This window comes from Neltuma alba, unplaced genomic scaffold, assembly GCF_004799145.2.
Source record: "Neltuma alba isolate B1F8T4 unplaced genomic scaffold, ASM479914v2 tig00000307_pilon, whole genome shotgun sequence".
Classification (NCBI taxonomy): Eukaryota; Viridiplantae; Streptophyta; class Magnoliopsida; order Fabales; family Fabaceae; genus Neltuma; species Neltuma alba.
In genome coordinates, this window is record NW_021632001.1 from 1 (window position 1) to 17,659 (window position 17,659).

Here is a 17,659-nt window from a genome sequence, read left to right on the forward strand (position 1 = left end):
TTGCTCAGGAGGTGGAACCAGCACCACCACCTCCACTGACAATTGAAAGTAGCTGAGCAGCTATCTGTCCTGGAAGAAGAGAAATAAAGAACCTTCTGGAAACAGTTGAATCTCCTCTTGGAGAATCTGGGAAGGTTGATGAAGCAGAAGCTCTGATGAGAAAGGTGCTGAAGTTGTGATGCAAGTTCTTTATTTTGTTTCTCAGCTATCCATATATTGATTCTCATCAATCTATCTTACAGAAGCTTGTGAAACCTTGCCTTCTGCCAGTGTGAACGAATTTGGGTCAGAGATTGGCATGACTTGTTTTTAATTTGTTTGGATTTTGTCTGCAGGTGGAAACACTTAATGCTGAGAAGACAGCCTTAACTCAACAACTCTCAAAATGATAAGGTGATGATGCTTGCTCAGGAGAAGAAGATGGCACTTGTGATATATGTGGTTCTTTTGTAGCAAATGAGGCAAATGACGCTGCAGAGAGGACCCAGTCTCATGTCACAGGGAAGCAACATGTTGGTTTATGGCATGGTTCGTGACTTTATAAATGAGTATAAGGTGAGCTTTGGTGTCATAAATTAATTAAACCGTAAAACTGATGTAAGCCCTTATGCTGATCTATGGTTGAGAACATTTTTCAGGCTGCTAAGGAGAAGGCAAAGGAGGAGGAGAAAGATTAGCTCGAGAGAAAGAATTAGAGAGAGCGGATGAAGCAAAGAGAGAAGGAGTATGATAGGAGGCGGCATACTGATTCAAGAGATACAGACAGGCATCGAGATAAAGATAGGGATAGGGAGGGGGATAGATATATAGAGGAAGAGATTCAGATCGTGAAAGGTCACGGGAGTGGAATGGTAGAGTTTATCGAGATGGAGGGAGAGACACAGATTCTAGGTCAAGGATGGAAGAGATGGAAGTAGAGACAAGTACCATGACCGGAGCAGATCACGCTCTCCTGCTAGGCATAGCTACAAACGCTCTTCTTGAAGTCCAGTTCACTCAAATTAATGGGATTTCTTGATAGATATCTGAATTTGAATTTCAAATGAGGTAGATCTTAATATCCCAAGACTTATATAAATATGTGGTTTTGGAGTCTAGTTTCCTCGTAATCAGGGGTGAATTTTTTTCCCATCTCAGAGCTTTGTTGAGACAATACAATACTCCCTTTCGTCAAAATTTATTTATGGAGAAAAGGGTTGAGGTAGGTAAATCCCTATTGACTCTTACAATCTATTTTGCGCTTTAATTTGATTTTCATCATGATTTATCTGAAGGATTGTTGTAATATCTCTTTGCTCTCGCATTTTCTGGAGATGCTTCGATTTCATAACGCATCTTGCATATTTAAGATGTCAGCTGAATTACATGCATGATTGCCATTGCTGCTGAGGATGGTTCTCTTTTTCTGAGGGTAACAAGTGAACTTTATACCATAAGAGGAATAGATTAATGTTTATGCTAGAAATTTGTTTTTTTCCGTTTTTCTTTTGTGTCCTTGTTCTTACTTAAGGTGATATAGATTAACAGAAAGGTTCGTAAATGCTGCCTATTCTGGCTTGCATTTGAAATTGATACATCCGTCGTTGGTACCCGTTATAGGTAAATTTACTGCATCTATCTAGTTGTCTACCTCTCTCAGAAAACCATGCTAGTAATATATATGGTGTTATCGGATATAAATGGATAACTCTTTCCTCCCTTCACTGCCTATGTCTTTCTAAATATGGGTCTGTCGAGGGGCGAAGATTACTATATTATGTCTACGCATGAATAGGCCATTGTTTTGACCTGTTTGTTCAAAATCTGAATTATAACTATAGTGTATATCTCATCCAAATTAATGAAAGTGATCTACTGGGTGCTTTCAGTTAAAGATAAACAAATAGAGGCCGGTAATTACAGGTATTTAACTGTTTTGCTGGGTGGCTCGAGGGGAAAGGTTGTCATTTGCATGAAAATTAATCAGTGTACTGAGATGCAGGGTATCTTCTTTTACGAACAAACATCAAAAACTGTAAATGTGGTGCCTGGAGGTAACTGGTTTTCTCATCTGTATGATAATGCATAATTTCGTTGACAGGAACGCCATTGGTGGTTAGATTGTTTCTGTTAGTGGTGACGTGGGAAAATTTAACTTAGAACATTCTGCTTTTGGGAAGAAGAAACAAGGTGGAGGGAAAAGTAACCTCATTCTTTAAGTTTTGGATAATGTGTATTCCTGTTGTGAAACTGTCAAGAGTCGTGATAAACAAACATATTTTGCTATTTCTTATAGCAAGATTGTGAATGTTGACTAGATAGAGCAATGTTGGAGCACTGAGTGATTCTGGTATGCACAACTTTGCCTGACTGGGGGGGTTTCTTTATTTTATGTTAATTTATCAGAACATTTGATACAATTGTTGGCCTGGAATAGCAATTCCTTTTATAGGCTTTGTATTAACTGAAGCAAATGGATACTTAAAATACAACAGCGAGAGAGAACAGCAAACGGTATATGCTGACATAAGTGCTGATAATTACTATACTGAATTGTTTACTAGCATCTAATACTGTAGTGAAGAGCTCGTATAACTGGATGGTTACTTTTTCAAAATAGAAATTAATAATTACCCAAGAAGCAAATGAGAGCATTAAATTATATATATATATATATATATATATTTGCGTAATTGCAGTAGGAGTAAAATGGAAAAATGTTGATAATCTTCTGGGGCGCTTGCATCCGCTGCCCCCCCGACCCAAAACTGTCATTTGGAAGGAAAATGAGGTGTGGAATTTTTTTTTCCCAAGAAAAATAAGATCTAGTATTTGTAATATTTTGAAATCATTTTGATATATTCAATAATCTAAAATATATTTTAAGGGCACCCACTGACACCGTGTATCCTAAAATAATTTTAGTATATTTTGCATTTTAAAATTTTGTTTAATAGCGCCCTCTGCCTTAAAATAATTTTTAATGTATTTAGCACTATAAAAAATTTATAGGAATAGTATTAGTGTTATAAGTTTTAGGTACTTCTTGTTACTTTGAAAATATTTTAAGATAGCAAGTGATATTGAAATCAAAATTATTTGAGGATACTAGATACTACAAGAAAAAAATATTCTAAAATGGAGGTTGCGGTTGCAAGGTGTTTCAAAAAACATTTTAAAATATTGGATCTTACTGAAAAAAACATTTAATCCTTCTTATTTTTAACCCAAAAGACGTAGTTTTAGTTTTGAATAGAGTAGGGCAACAGAGAAAGCAGTGACTAGAAGGGGCTTTTTTTTTTTTTTTTTTTTGGAATAAAATACACCCACCGCCCTTTTTTTTACTTCAATTGTAAATTTTTTTTTTTATTTTGAAAACATATAAAAACCTTCTTAAAATTAAAATATACATTACACAAACTTTCTCCTATATTTAATATTCTATTTCCATCCACTTATATCGTTAGTTGACCATTAAGTAGACTTTAAATTATTTTTTTAATCAAATGTTCCTTTTTAACATAGTAATTATTTAGAAATTTATATGTTCCAAAAAATAAATTTTATAAAATTAAAAAATAATTCTAATACATATATTTTTAAAATTTCTACTATTGTTTATAATTTTCTTTTTTTATCAATTCATTAAAAAATTATTTATTTTGATTCTTTTTTAAACTGTAAAAACATATTTCAAATCAAAGTTTTTGTTTATAGTAAAGTTTGAAAGAAATTTTATAAATTATTTAAATTATAGTTTAAAATTTTTAAACATATTTTTTGTTACAAAAATTTATAACATATTTAGCCAGTATATATATATTATTGAAAAAAAATAATTAAATTTTTAGTATCAGTCTGGGCGTGGATGTTCTTATTGGACATCTTGTTTGGACTACTGGATTTATGTTATTAATCTCCTGGCACGGATATTGGGACAGTTCGAAACCATCTACTAACATCACCGAAAACATTGTTACAATACTTTTTCGAGAAGGTTAATTCCATTTTAGAAATTGAATTAATGAGTTAAATAGAAAAATAAAATTTTCTCCTATTGGGATGTACTATTAAACCAAAAATTGGGTTATCCACTAAGAATTATGGTAGAGCGGTTTATGAATGTCTCCGTGGTCAAATTTTTATGTTTGTCCTAACTGAATGAAATTCATGTGTCTATAAAAATATAATTTAGGAATTTATTAAAAAGAGGAGTAAAAATAGTAAATAAAATTTATTTTAATATAAATTTCAGTTAAAAAATAATAGTTTTTTAGAATATTTCTAATGGTATTAACTTATTAAACTAAATTATATGCTTTTAAAATAAATAAGAGATCTGTGTAATTGATACAAAGGACAATAATAGTTAGAGTATTTTACTTTTTTTTTTTTAATAGCGCGAGGCTCCTTGTAGATAAAAATTTTGTTATTTTAAACTTAAAGAAATTAGAGTAGACATTGCAAAAATGAATTAGATTTGACTTGCAAATATCGTGATGGCTATGCTGCGTGACTATTTCCTTGATGCCAGAGTTGCCAGACGCGATCTTCAGCAATACTCAAATGCAGACGTAAAGGATTCAATTTTCTTATATAAGGATTAATCCATTCTGATGTAACCATAATAAGCAGCGCGCGCACGAATATGGACGAAATATATCACTGGAAAACAAAATTATGGGCGAAGAAGAGGCTATCGGCCAACCTGTGGCAAAATGAATGGCCACGTTATATAAGTGGGACGCAAGATTTTAGCGAGTTGTCGTATGAGATTATTTCTTCTTCTTCTTCTTCTCCACGTCTACATGAACAAACGTCCCCAAGACTTCTAATAATCAGGAAAGCAATACAACCACTAGTCTATCAAACAAAAATGTGGCATCTCAAAGGGTGACATGACTAGTGATGTTCAATGAGCTCCTTTAGGATCAGTTGAGATGTCTTATAAACAGCTTTTCAATTATAATTAATAAAATATAAAGTAGATATATAAAAAAAGTTTTCTATTAATTTACGTAAAAAATGTTTATAAGTTATTCTAAATGAAAATAGTATAATCCTTTCGTAGATATTTGTGGGGATTTAAGTAAATAGATGAAGTGCCTGTTTGGGTGGCCCCAAAATCATGGTTTGGATGGGATGTCACCCAAACAGTATCAATTTTAGGCCAATATCTAAAACCATGGTTTGGAATTAAAACCATGATTTTAAGAAAAGTGAATACATTAGTGTTTCTCGCTCAAATTGGAGTATGATTGTGCTGTCAGAATAGATCTCAACAATAATATGACTTTAACATCCCTCAATTATTTTTTTAAAAATATTTAATCTTAATCTTATAAAGATAGAACAACATAGTAATTATTTATTAATTACATTATCTATGTATTATTAATTATGATAAAAAATATATTATTAACAATTTTATTCCTTCAAATTAAAATATATCAAAAATCTATCTTTTATGCAATTATCATATTAACTTATGCTTTTTTTTAAGTAATTTATATATATAAAAAGTGTTTCTAATAACAACTATCCAAACACTCACTTTCCAGAATCACTTTTCATAAAATCTATTCTTCCAAGAATCTATTCTCTAGAAGCTATTTTCAAACTAGGGTTTGGTTTCATCCAAACACTCCCGAAGTTTCGTTTCCAAACTCAACTTCAAGATTAGAATATAGTGTTTTTTCAACCAAAAAAAAATGAACTTTCGATTGTTAAACTTTTTCTCGATTATCAATTCAATCTCTAAATTTTCACTCTAACGACCCAAACCTGTTCTTAGAATTTTTTCAACCATGACAATTTAGTCATTTTAATGTATTAATTCAATAAACCCCAAAAACTAAGTTGTTCCAAGACAAAACTTAAAAATTGGTAATTCAGAAAAAGCTTTTTTTTCCCCATCACATGTAATAGAAACAATAAATCCCATAGTCTGACTGCCAGCAAATTACTTCTTCTACTCCATTTATTTGATTATTTCCAGTAAAGTTATTGTAATTGTGGAGATAATTGAAGTACATAACATCTACTGATAAACCCCGCACAATTTCCACAATTTTTTTAAAAGAAAAAAGAAGGGGAAAGAACTTCCTGTTTCGCAAGATACCAGATATAGTTCATCAGCAATTAATAAAGTGTCTGAAGCAAAATAAGATTGAGACTCATAATGATGCCATCCAATATTTATGAATAAACAAATATATTCTTTGAAAGGAAAAAAAGTTTCACTCCGGAGCAATTGAGTCCTACAAAGTGCGCTGTAAAACAATTGACTAATATACAATATATACTATAACTACTCTATCATATTGTATGCTTTTTGTCCACTGATTGCAAATGAAAATACATGTAGGGGATGCCGAAGTACAATCAGTCTCCTCTGCAAAGGCAGAGCAAAAGGGTGGGAGGACAAAACTGCAAGAAGTGTGATGAGAGAAACCAAATTGAATCGAACAGTCCCTAAATCATGCATTCAGAGAGTCACAGAAATATGTGTCAAAGAAACTTTTTCTCTTTACACATTTTTGTTCCTTTTTTTTTTTTTCATCTCTCTCCCAGGTGTACCATATGCACTTGCTTTTATAACTGCAAAGGATCCATGTCACATAAGAAACATTCATGAATCTAAATTCACACGCCGCATCTTACATATAAGATTGGCAGTCGGCAAATCAAGTGGGTTTCCTGAATCTGTCTTCAAAAGTTCTTTTAGCTGATCTCTAGAGGTAGAAAGACAAGTTTGGAATGTGGCAAGAACTGGGGGTATTGGCATTGAGAGAGCAGAAAGTACATTACTGAGATACTCAATGTCAACTGATAGCTGCTGGGCTCCACGATCAGAAATGTACTGAATCCCACGCAACTGCTCTATGTAAAGAGCTGTTGCACCCTCTGCAACCTAAAATACGATAATATAAAAAAGTTAGGAAACAACACTTCATAGATGCATACAGCATAAAAAATTTGAGTAAAGAACATCACGTGCCATTTTTTTGGAATAATTTAATTTTTAATACACCAGCCCCCATCGTCACATAACTCTATAAACCTACCCCCTTTTTGGTTTTTAAGAATTTTGATAGCCAGGAGGCTCCTTTGGGAAAAAAATTGGAAAAGAATTTTCTTTCAGCAATTAGAAGCTATTAACTAACTTAAAGTGCCACACTGCTCAATTTTGAATTATAACTTTTACATTTAGGCAGAAAATATAATTAGATGGTGAGTTCAGAATATTAGCTTCATGGTAAAGCATCCAAAAAATGGAAGGGAGATGACACTCAAATCAGGCAACAGCAAATAAAAAGAAGAACGATAAAATGCAAAAAAATCATTTGGCTTAGATATAAACTTCACTTATAAATCAATCACCCTTTTTTGGCTACAATAAGTTAGTTACCTTGAACATCCATTCAGTTGCAAAGAACTGAGCTTCCTCACTGGTGTCACTGTTAGAGATGCCCTCAGCAAGTGGCTCCAACTGCTGGGGTAAAGTAAGGAGATATTCACCAACACTGGTCACATAGGATTGTGGATATGCACTGAAGGTAGGAAGAGGAAAAGCACTTTGTTCCTCAACTGATGACCATATTGGTAAACGGGACACATCACTGAGCCGTTGCCGAACTTTAGATATGAGAACATCATATACAAGTTCATTTACTGTATCTGCAAACGCTGCAACCCTCTGGGAAGCAAGGGGAAGTGCATGAAACCGGGGATCTTTTGACTGCAACAAAGACAATATTTTAGAAAGAGAAACAGTTGTTAAAGTAAATAAACCTTTAAGCCCATCTGAGCTTTGATACCAATACATTTAGAATGAAAGTAAAAGTTGCAATTTATTGCTTTGTAGGATTAATGTCAATTCAGTTTGAAAATCATTCCCATAAAATATTGCCAAGAACTTGCAATTAGAAATATAAAATTATAAATAAGTTCAAGTTTGTCCTCATTTTAGTTTTGGTTCCTTAAGTTTCTTTTCATTTAAAATACTGGTCCCTATAATCAAATAAAAATCTGAATCATTTTGCCCCTTAAAAGGACCAAAACCTATGGTTTGAAACTTGAGAGACCAAAACCAAAATGAGAGCAAACTTGAAGAACCAAAGATTATATTAACCCATAAATTTATCACTGAAAAATCTATTGTATATTTTTTTTTTCACCCCTTTGGAAGAAATAATATCTTCAGTTTACACACACATAAAAGTAGCTGTTTCTTTTATTCCTGGATAGAAGGAAATAGTTGTATTTTATCACTTTCATTTAATGCAAAGTAAAGCAGAAGCAGAGAGGGAAGAGATGAGACAGGGTGGATAGATTTGAAGGAACATACAACCATACTGAGACGGAACTCTTGCTAATTTTGATTTTCTCAAATGTAACCCATTGCTGGGGAGATAAAGGAGGACAAGAGCCATCAAGAAGTTAACTTTGACCATGTCTCAAATTCCACCACAATCCAAGGAGGATGGGAGAAGAGAGTGAGTGATGCTTAAAAGAATGGAAGTGAAAATCAGCACATTTAGTTTTTTAATGTCCCCCCACTTCCCGTATTTGAAACATATCCCCACTTCTTGCTATCTCTCAGCTTAATAGAACTTCTAACATTAAGAAAAGAGAGGCTGACATTAAAGGTAATCCAATATATACCTGATTCAAAAGGTTAAAGAGTTTCCTAGCCTTTTCAGGCACATCAACCAGCCGAAGAGATGCCACATCCAAGGCAGCCCTTCCACCTAAACCATCTTCAGTGCCACTTGTAACCTGGTTTTGGTCTAAACTCGAACCAAATACTGATAGTGAAAGACTTGTGCTCAATCTAGCAAGAGTAGCTCTCAGAGATGCTTCAAAGACAGAAGCTCTGCTTGTCAAATTATCCGCAACTGTGAGGATTTGCAAGGCCCCTTGGACGATTGACCACTCCTCTTCATTTGAGATCAAATCAACTCTCCTTGTGTTTTGGTTTCCATCCTTCTTATCCATCTCCCGCTTTGAAGAACCATCACCAATGTTATCCACCCCACAGACAGTTCTCAGTGATTTGAGGGTTTCTTGCAGAGTAGAGATGTATTGTAACATTACATCATCAAGAGCAAGAATTAGTTCATCTGCCTCAGAACCTCCAGTGAAGTTGATGCATCTCTCAACGGCTGCTTCAAGAAGCACAATAACCTGGGGAATTGACTCCTCCATCCTTCTCACTGTTTCACTGAGTTCAACTCCCTGTGCTCCCACACCTCGAATAACAGCTCCTCGTAAATCTACTCCAGCAGTTTCAAAAGAAAGGATGGCACGCTCCATTTGTCCATACCTGTAAAGCATGCCAATGATGTAATGAAATATAATAAAGCAAGGATAATTCTCAGAATTGATAAAGGGGGCTAAAAAGAGACATGGGCAGTCCTCTTATACAGATAAAGGAAGAATCAACGTGTGATGATATTGCAGAAATTCTTTGATAGATTAATTTCATACTATAAGTCATATATTTTCTCAAAGACTGTAGGATAAATCTCTCTACTAGGATAAAGAGAAGATTTTTATCTTATTGCAATCCTGAGCATCTTATCAGATTTCCCACGTAAACAGAGGTTGGATGTTCTCTCTAGAGTTGCTAGAAAAATCATAGAGAAATCTGAGAGAAGCACAAGAGAGATTGTTAGGAATTAGAAAAGGGAAGGGATCTTTTGACACAATCCAGTGAAAGAATCGAAGGATTTGCTTGAGGTTTTAGAGAACTTTGCTAAAGAAATTAAATTATGCAGCAAATAAGCAAGCATACAAATTGTTCTGGCAAGAAAAGGGAAAAGGACGCATATATATATCAATTCTGATTCTTCAACGTTTGTGATGGATCCTACCAAAGATAAGAGTAGAATCTCACATTTCTATTCTTCTAGATGTTTTCCTATGTCTTTTAGATTCAAAATTGTTAACACCTTTCCATTTACTAATGAAATTGAAAGTGGCATGAAAAGAGATTATCAGTCAGCTTTTACAGTTTACTCTCATAGGAGTAACGATTCTGTTTCCAGTTCCGTAAACGTCTCAATCATGAGACATCAAGTCAAGACCCTCAACCCAGGTGCTCCATTACAATTTAGCTAAACCATAAGTAGCCTTAACAGGAAAATTTTTTATTTACCATTTAACCAGAATTGCAATCTCTTACCTCTGTTTGAATGACTCGTATGGCAGGTAGACAGCTTTTAATACATCCATCAAAACCTGAATATCAGAATCAGAAAATAAGTGTTGAATATTCCTAGCAAAGGTTCCTGTTGTATTGTGTAATTCGATCAAGGCCTCCAGATGCTTTGCTTGAATCTTGATACCCTTTTGCATATCTCCAGATAAAATATCTAATAAACCTAAAGCACAAAGAGATATGAAGATTATTACAACTCGTGAGGCAAACTACCAAAACATTAGAGTCGATACAAAGCAAAACAGTTAACCGGGAAGTTATGACCCAAAAAATAATAGAAGTTATCTTTTCTAAGAGTTGTATGTAAGATATCTAAACTTAAGATAGCCTTCCTCAAAAATACTGCACTGTAAAAATGGAAAAGCTGCTTGGAGATAGCAATAAAAAGAAAAGGAAGTCAAGACTCACTGGTGCAGATAGCAAATGGATCAAGGAACTTGGGCTTGGGACCAACAGAATTGTTCAGTCAGTGGCCTCCCAATGCAATTCTATTTATAGACATTTGACTCCTAACAGACTAACCAGTTACTTGTTATAACTAAGATCCAACTAATGCTTTAACATACTAACAGGCCTGACAGTACTCTCCTCCTTGAAGGACTCTTGTTCTCAAGGATTATGTACATCAGTTAACCCTGGATGAACCCTCTCAAAGTCAGATAACAACATAGCATGCATTTTCATCAGGGAGATCTTTCTGCCTGACCAAGCAATGTATACATAAAGATTTAGGTACGTGTAAACTCAGCTACCATATTTTTCTCTGATAGATAAATATATAGATCAAAACAACCTTTTGCAAATGCCTTTGTTTCTGGAACAGCATCACCAACGGCAAGGTTGATATGAGATATGAAACTGGAACCTATAGTTGTCATAGTCTCACATAGCAACTTTGGAACAAGAATTTTATAATCTTCTGGAAAAGCAAGCATACACCTGCAAGCAACAGTCAAAACAAAAACTTCTTTTCAACATCTTAAGTATGAAATTTTAATTAGTATCTTTGCTGCTTTCTTCTTTCATTTATCATCTTGCATGACAAAAAGAAATACAATGACAACAATTGATGAATGAGAGAAATAGGAGAAACAAGAGAATAGCCCAAATTCTCAAGTGAACTCTATTAAATTAAGTAACGCAACATCATCATCACATAAAAATGAGATAACTTTCTTAGGCGGGTACAGGACAATTTTAAGGAAACCCTAAACCCAAAAAAAAAAAAAAAAGCCATAATCCTATTAGAATATTATTATGACATAATATTCCATATTTCAATAATCTTAATCTGATAATGTTTTGCCATTTCATACTGCATTGACAGCAATATCTTCAATACGAAACCAAGAACAGAACAAATTTCTAAAAGCTTTAATAGAACCATGGTCAGCACATTGAATTTAATTATTATATCTTTCAGGACCATAACAGGTGGTGCAAGAGATATTTAAAAAATCCACTATAGGCATTCTCCTTATAGCTAAAGCTTTGAGGATGTACTCGTTCTTGACATATATTAAAGCCCCTATGATCAGATGATCAGAAATTTTAGTCTTGTCAGCCCCATTCACATAAGTTAATCATTGAATGAACGCCTCTAATGAGGAGAAAGTTAAATATTAATAGAATCGATACTGAGTCTTCTCCAAAAAAATTAAGCTTTTGGAATAAAGAGTCCATAGAAGATTTATTAATAATGCTATCCATCCTGAGCAAAGCACATTACTACTTTCTGAGTGAAATATTTAGGCTTTCCGGAGGTGAGCTCAGTTTATAACCATTTGATGCATTTAGAACAAGCATGATGACTGAAATTTTAAAAAGATATCCTCTGTTTTAATGCGATAGACCTCTTTTATAGACTCCCCTCTGTTTCAATGGGATAGACCTCTTTTATAGACTCCCTTTGAGACAAACCACATGGTGTTACAGGGATCTTAATTCGTCAAATATGTGAATGAACTGCAAGATCTCTAGAGCTAAGGCATCTCTTTTTGTTCCTTGGCACTGCATTCTGGCTGTTTTGGGAACATCTCTATACTAATTTTCCTCCATGGTTAATAAAATTTCTCTTGTTTTATTGTAACCACATGTGGAACAAAATAGTAGGTAACAGTAACAAAAATTCAAAGCTAACAGTATAAATGATACCATTTCCATTCTTGTTCAAGATAAAGTAATATCTCATCATAGAAGCTTGGCAACCAGCTGGAAAATGATATTGAAGATGCAACTGAATGAACTTCACCACCACTAGCTAGCCTCTCCTTTTCATTCTTCTCATTTGCAGACTTATTAGCCCATTGTCTCGAGTCAAAGTCTTCCCAAAATTTGGCTATTGGTTTAAGGTGAACCTTTGTGTATTGTGATTCTAGAGACTTAAACCTTCCAATCCGAATGAGAATTCCACGCAAATCTTGAGCTACATTAACCTGAAAAGCAATGACAGGAGCTAAGTAAACATGAACTGCAGATTAAAGAAACAAAGATTTTTTAGAGAAAATACCACCTTGCGATTGGTTAAAGCATCTGTAAGGCGAGGCTTCACCATGGTGTCTAGCCTATCTTCCAGGACTTCAAGTTGTTTCCTTATGTTAGCAAATTCAGCAACCTAATACAAGGTGTGAGGGTGAAAAACAAAACTACGGCATCTAATGCAAACCAAAAGTAAAGCATATCACAAAGAACCTCTCCAACAGCAGACAAGCAATGCCTCATGTTAGCCAGGGTTTCTGCAGCCCGAGGCAGATCACCACTAGCAAACACATCCTCAACTGTTGAACTTAATTGAGTTAACCCAGCAGCATCCTGACATTGAAATGCAAAAGCAAGAGTTTCCATCATTATAAACAGTCTCATTGAGCTACATCAATTGGCATTTGGAACTTATAAACATAAGAGTTGATTAATATCTACCTGCAATGTCTCATATGCCCCTTCCATCCTCTGCTTGACAGTGTCCACTTTAGCAAGGGCAGCTATTGATTCAGCTGATGATCCTTCTGCCTACAAAAGAGAGAGAAACGGAACTGATAATATAATTTCGCGATCCCAATGAACTGTCCTGAGGGAAAAGGCATTCTTTAAAACATGAAAACGTAAACAACTCAAATTCTACGAGTATCCTCCCTGTTGCATCCCCTGCGTATAACCAAATATTTGTTTGCACGGGGAAAATGCCGAGATCATAAAGATTCGTTCTTCGGCTCAGTGTATAACTGAGAGGAAACAAGAAAAATGTGAAATCTAATACCACCGGTCAGATTTCCAATTCCCACCACTCTTTCAGATAGAAACCCAATGAATCAAGCAGAAATTCGCCATCATTTTGATGATAGAAGGAATGCATACCTTCTTGATCTTCTGCAGAATCCCGGAGACGGCTGAACGGAGAGAAATGGCGTCGTCCCTGAGGCGAACGACATCACGGGAGGCGCGTGGGACGCGGAGGAGAGACGCAGCACTCTGCTCCTCGAGTGATGCAGCAATTTCCTCAGACAGCATCTGGAGCTTCATTTCCAGATCCACCATGTGCTTATCCAGCGAATCCTGAGGGTGCCGAGCCTGACATGCCGAATTGATCCACTTCTTCGGGTCGAAGTTCTCATTCGAGAACGGACCCAAATCGAGCATCATGATGATATCGGATGAGAAACGAGTCGACTCAGTTATGTTCAGAGCGGGAGATCCATGAAGATTTGTCTGTCACTGTGATTTTAGTTCGGACTTTGGAGAGCGAACAAAGAAGGGGCTAAAGTATAAAATAATCGTTTTCAAGGGGTCGCTGCCTATAAATTTGAAGAATTGAAAACGCACCGTTTGCACTCCGCGGAGCTAAATGGGCTGTTTCTGTTAGAAGCCCATTGTCAATTTTTTGGACCAGAAACTGTCAATTTAAACCTGAATCCGAAGGAGAAGCCCAACTATTTAGTGGAGTTCAATTAGATAATGTTTGCCACTAGGGCTGTTCAAAAAAAACCCGGTCCAGGTAAACCCGGTCTAGTCTAAAGAAACCCGGTCCAGTTCAGCCAGGAAAAATACAGCCCGAACAAAAAAAAAACTAGACTACACCGGGTTGGTCATCGGGTTAGACCGGGTTTCTGGTTAGCCCCTCAGACCAAATGGTCTGGTCTGACCCGGCATATATATATATATATTTATTTATTTTTTATTAGAAAAATTATTTCTTAACCTGTCTCCTCATTTAATCAGAAGCCTCCGCCTCCACCTACCAATCCTCCAACGTTTTCTTCTCTCATCTTAACTTCGATCTCCCTAATCCACCAGCTATCAAGCTCCCTTAATGCTTGATTCATTCCGGATCTTCCATCAAGACACCCACCGTCCTGATCTGCAGTAACAACAAACATTTTGGCATCCAATCTTGATCATCTCTTCGGCCTCTTCACAGATTGCCCGATCTGGATCAAGGTGGGTCAACATAGTACGCCATTGCAAAGGACGGAGAAGACGAACTTGTCGATGGCATCTTCCAAAGTTGCTGAAGCTGAAGACAAAGAACCTGTATCAGATCTGTTGAAGCAAAGATGAAGATCATGGGTTTTTTTTGTGCTTGCTTTGTTCGATTTCATGAGTTCGCAACATCCTGATATTTTTTTGTGCTTTGTAAAAAAAAATTCTGTTGCTATCAAATATTTTTGTTGATGTGTTGCTATGAAGATTGTTGATTGTTAATGAGCTTGAAAGCTGTAAAACTCCATTACCAGATTTGTTGTCTTCCTTCTACTTCTTCTATTTCTTATGCTTTTTTCACTATGGTTTGCGATTGGAATAGGGAATAAGAATAAAGAGAAAAAGGAAGATTGATATGGTGGGAGTTTTGGGGGTGAAGGTAGGAACGTCCGAATCTTAACTTCCCCTCTTTTTTTATTCTTTCTTTTTTGGTGGACCAGTCTGTTAACCCGAAGGACCAACCCGGTCTGGTCTGCTATCGGGTTTGTTTCAGACCGGACTAGACTTCGGGTAGGAAAGTGTAACCCGAGGTCATTCCAGACCAAACCTCGGGTTGAGGTTAAACCCGGTCTGGTTTGGTCTTTGTGCACCCCTATTTACCACCCCACTCTTTAGATTTTTACTAAGAAAAAAAATTTAGTTTTTAAACCAACCAAAAAAAATCAATTAAATCAATCAATTCATTCGATATATCAAAATGTACCATGAAAATATAAAAACATTACATTATTTACAAATCATACACAAAATGAGTCATTATTTGGACTTTTGTAGCACCGAAATTTTTTTCTTAAAAAAAGGTAAACGTATCCCCCATATATATATATATGCACATTATAAATTACACTAGTATTATATTATGTTACTAATTAAAATTCATAAATTAATTTACCATGCAACAATTACAAATATAGGTAACTTCCCAATGACATCTACCATTTTCGCACGTAATTTCTTGTGCCCTCTCCATTTCATCACTTAACCACCCACTTTTTTTCTTCTTCTTCTTCACCTTGTGCTCATCTTTCATTTGGGAAGAATTAGGGTTAGGTTTTAATTTCTTGTTACGCCATTGATATTTCATAGTATCCATGAACTTCTCTCAACATTCTTATAATGATGATGAGTTTGTCGTTGTCTTCTTTTTCTTCATCATGTTCTTCAGTAGTGTCATGCCTAATTTTTTAGAATATTTGGGACTCTCATGGTCACGGAAGCACCTTGGTGACATGAATTTGATGATCCTTTTATGTACTCTAGTCCTTTCTCCAATTTTTCATTATTAAAATACTCAACCTATAAAACCAAATTAACGCATATAGTTACTTGCAATTAATATATATATATATATATATATTACTCAATTAATTTTACAAGCAACATGAGGGCAAAATAGATAGATTTTAAATTGAAGGACGGCTCATAGTAAAAAAGAAATTACCAGTCCTTGATGATACAAAGCTTCTGAATTCTGATTTCCTGTGCGGTTTCTCAGGACGGAAGAAACTTGTTCTGTATTATTATATATAATAACCCCATCCATTAATTGGCAGTCCCTTTAGTGAAACTTGCTTATAAATATAGCCTTTATTATTCTCAGCATCATCACATTCAAATCCCTGCAACTGCAGCCACTTACTTAGATATAATATTATATATACCACTGTGTAATTTAAACGAAAGATCATGTGTAGAGAGAGAGATAGATGTTCATAACCTTAATCTTTCACGAATGAGATCAAAGAATGAAGAAGAAGCAACTGGGGCTAGAATCTCCATGAGCAGCTCTTCAGGACGAGATAAAATAGTAGAAGATAACATTGAAATTCTACCATATTAATCTTCCTCCGAGGTCATATTCTTTTTTTTCATAACAGAAAACCGGTTCATCTCCTAAATAAATCATCTCCCTTACATACACATACACTAGCTTACATATACTACAAAAAAATAACTTTCAGCAGTGATATTTTAAAACTTGACTTTTTGCAGCAACAGCACAAGTCGTTATTGAAAGTATGACTTTCGGTGGCTATTTTTTAAAGTCGTCACTAAAAGTGATAAAAGTCACCGTTAAAAGTTAGACTATCAGTAGTGACAATAATAATTACCGCTAAATGTGATCCTTTTAGTGGCGACTATAAAACATCGTTGTTGAAAATCAATATTATTTTCTTAGTCATGTTTTTATCATCAATTATTATAATTTTTTAAATATAATATTTAACACATCAAATTATTAAATGCGTTATTATATCATGAAGAAATAAAATAAGATAATTAATAAATTTTTATTTTCAAAGGTTTTGTGCTTAAATTAATAATTTAATTTAAAATGAATGATACATCACTAACATGTTTTTTTTTTTATTAAGCTAGTATATATAGCCAATGTGTAAATGTTCCAACTTTAATTTCTTCATTATTGGCGTGTATACATCTAGGGTCACCGTCAAAACTCACATTTGGCAGCAACACATGGGATTGCCACTAAAGACACCTTTTAGCAGCAATAATTATTACAGTAATGACTTGACTGAGATAAAAGTTTGTTGCTGAAAGTCAAATTTTTTGTGGCGACAGATATGGATGGGCAATGTACCAAGGAGTCAATTGTATGTTTTTCTTTTCCACTCGCAATAATCATATGCAGCACATTGATAGACCAGTATGTATATAATTATATCGATTTTTTTTTTTTTGCCGAATTTTGTTTCAATAATCTTTTCTAGAATAATCATAGTATGCTAGAATCTACACACTACCTCTGGTTCTAATTATAAGATCTCGTTTGTAATTTATAAATGAGGTTTTATAATTAGAATAGGGATATTGTATTTCTATTTTTAAGAATTTTGAGCCAAAGTAACACTAATACTTAATATATTTATGTATGTGTGGTTTTTTCATATATGAAGTCGAGTACGGATTCAAATATGCTGCTTCAAAACCTGCAACGACTCCACCTCCCAAAGTCAA

The 17,659-nt window shown here is 34.7% G+C and overlaps 1 protein-coding gene and 1 pseudogene across 2 annotated transcripts; one reads left to right on the forward strand and one right to left on the reverse strand.

Annotated features, from left to right (window-relative positions):
* Positions 1-5: 5 nt before the first annotated feature.
* On the forward strand, positions 6-1,078 carry LOC114719438 (luc7-like protein 3; annotated as a pseudogene).
* A 5,042-nt stretch (positions 1,079-6,120) lies between these two features.
* On the reverse strand, positions 6,121-13,925 carry LOC114720504 (conserved oligomeric Golgi complex subunit 7). 2 transcript variants are annotated; one of them, XR_003737979.1, is made up of 11 exons: positions 13,559-13,925; positions 13,124-13,213; positions 12,896-13,015; positions 12,717-12,818; positions 12,359-12,639; positions 10,998-11,143; positions 10,169-10,367; positions 8,647-9,307; positions 7,558-7,720; positions 7,391-7,474; positions 6,759-6,892 (listed from the first exon to the last, which is right to left on the reverse strand). XR_003737979.1 is itself a non-coding variant. In XM_028906182.1 (10 exons), the coding sequence occupies exons 1-10, from the start codon at positions 13,841-13,843 to the stop codon at positions 6,611-6,613; spliced, it is 2,496 nt and encodes an 831-aa protein (XP_028762015.1). In that variant the 5' UTR covers positions 13,844-13,925; the 3' UTR covers positions 6,121-6,610. The 2 variants fall into 2 exon arrangements, 1 of the variants encoding a protein (XP_028762015.1); XM_028906182.1 differs by having other exon boundaries at positions 6,121-6,892; positions 7,391-7,720.
* Between the last annotated feature and the right edge of the window lie 3,734 nt (positions 13,926-17,659).

Excerpts from the sequence above, each read along its gene's own strand:
- LOC114720504 (XM_028906182.1), bottom strand. The coding sequence starts at position 13,843 with ATGATGCTCGATTTGGGTCCGTTCTCGAATGAGAACTTCGACCCGAAG. Across the intron at positions 13,214-13,558 it reads TTCTGCAGAAGATCAAGAAG|GCAGAAGGATCATCAGCTGA; the intron begins GTATGCATTCCT and ends TCTCTTTTGTAG. Across the intron at positions 13,016-13,123 it reads GGGCATATGAGACATTGCAG|GATGCTGCTGGGTTAACTCA; the intron begins GTAGATATTAAT and ends TTTCAATGTCAG.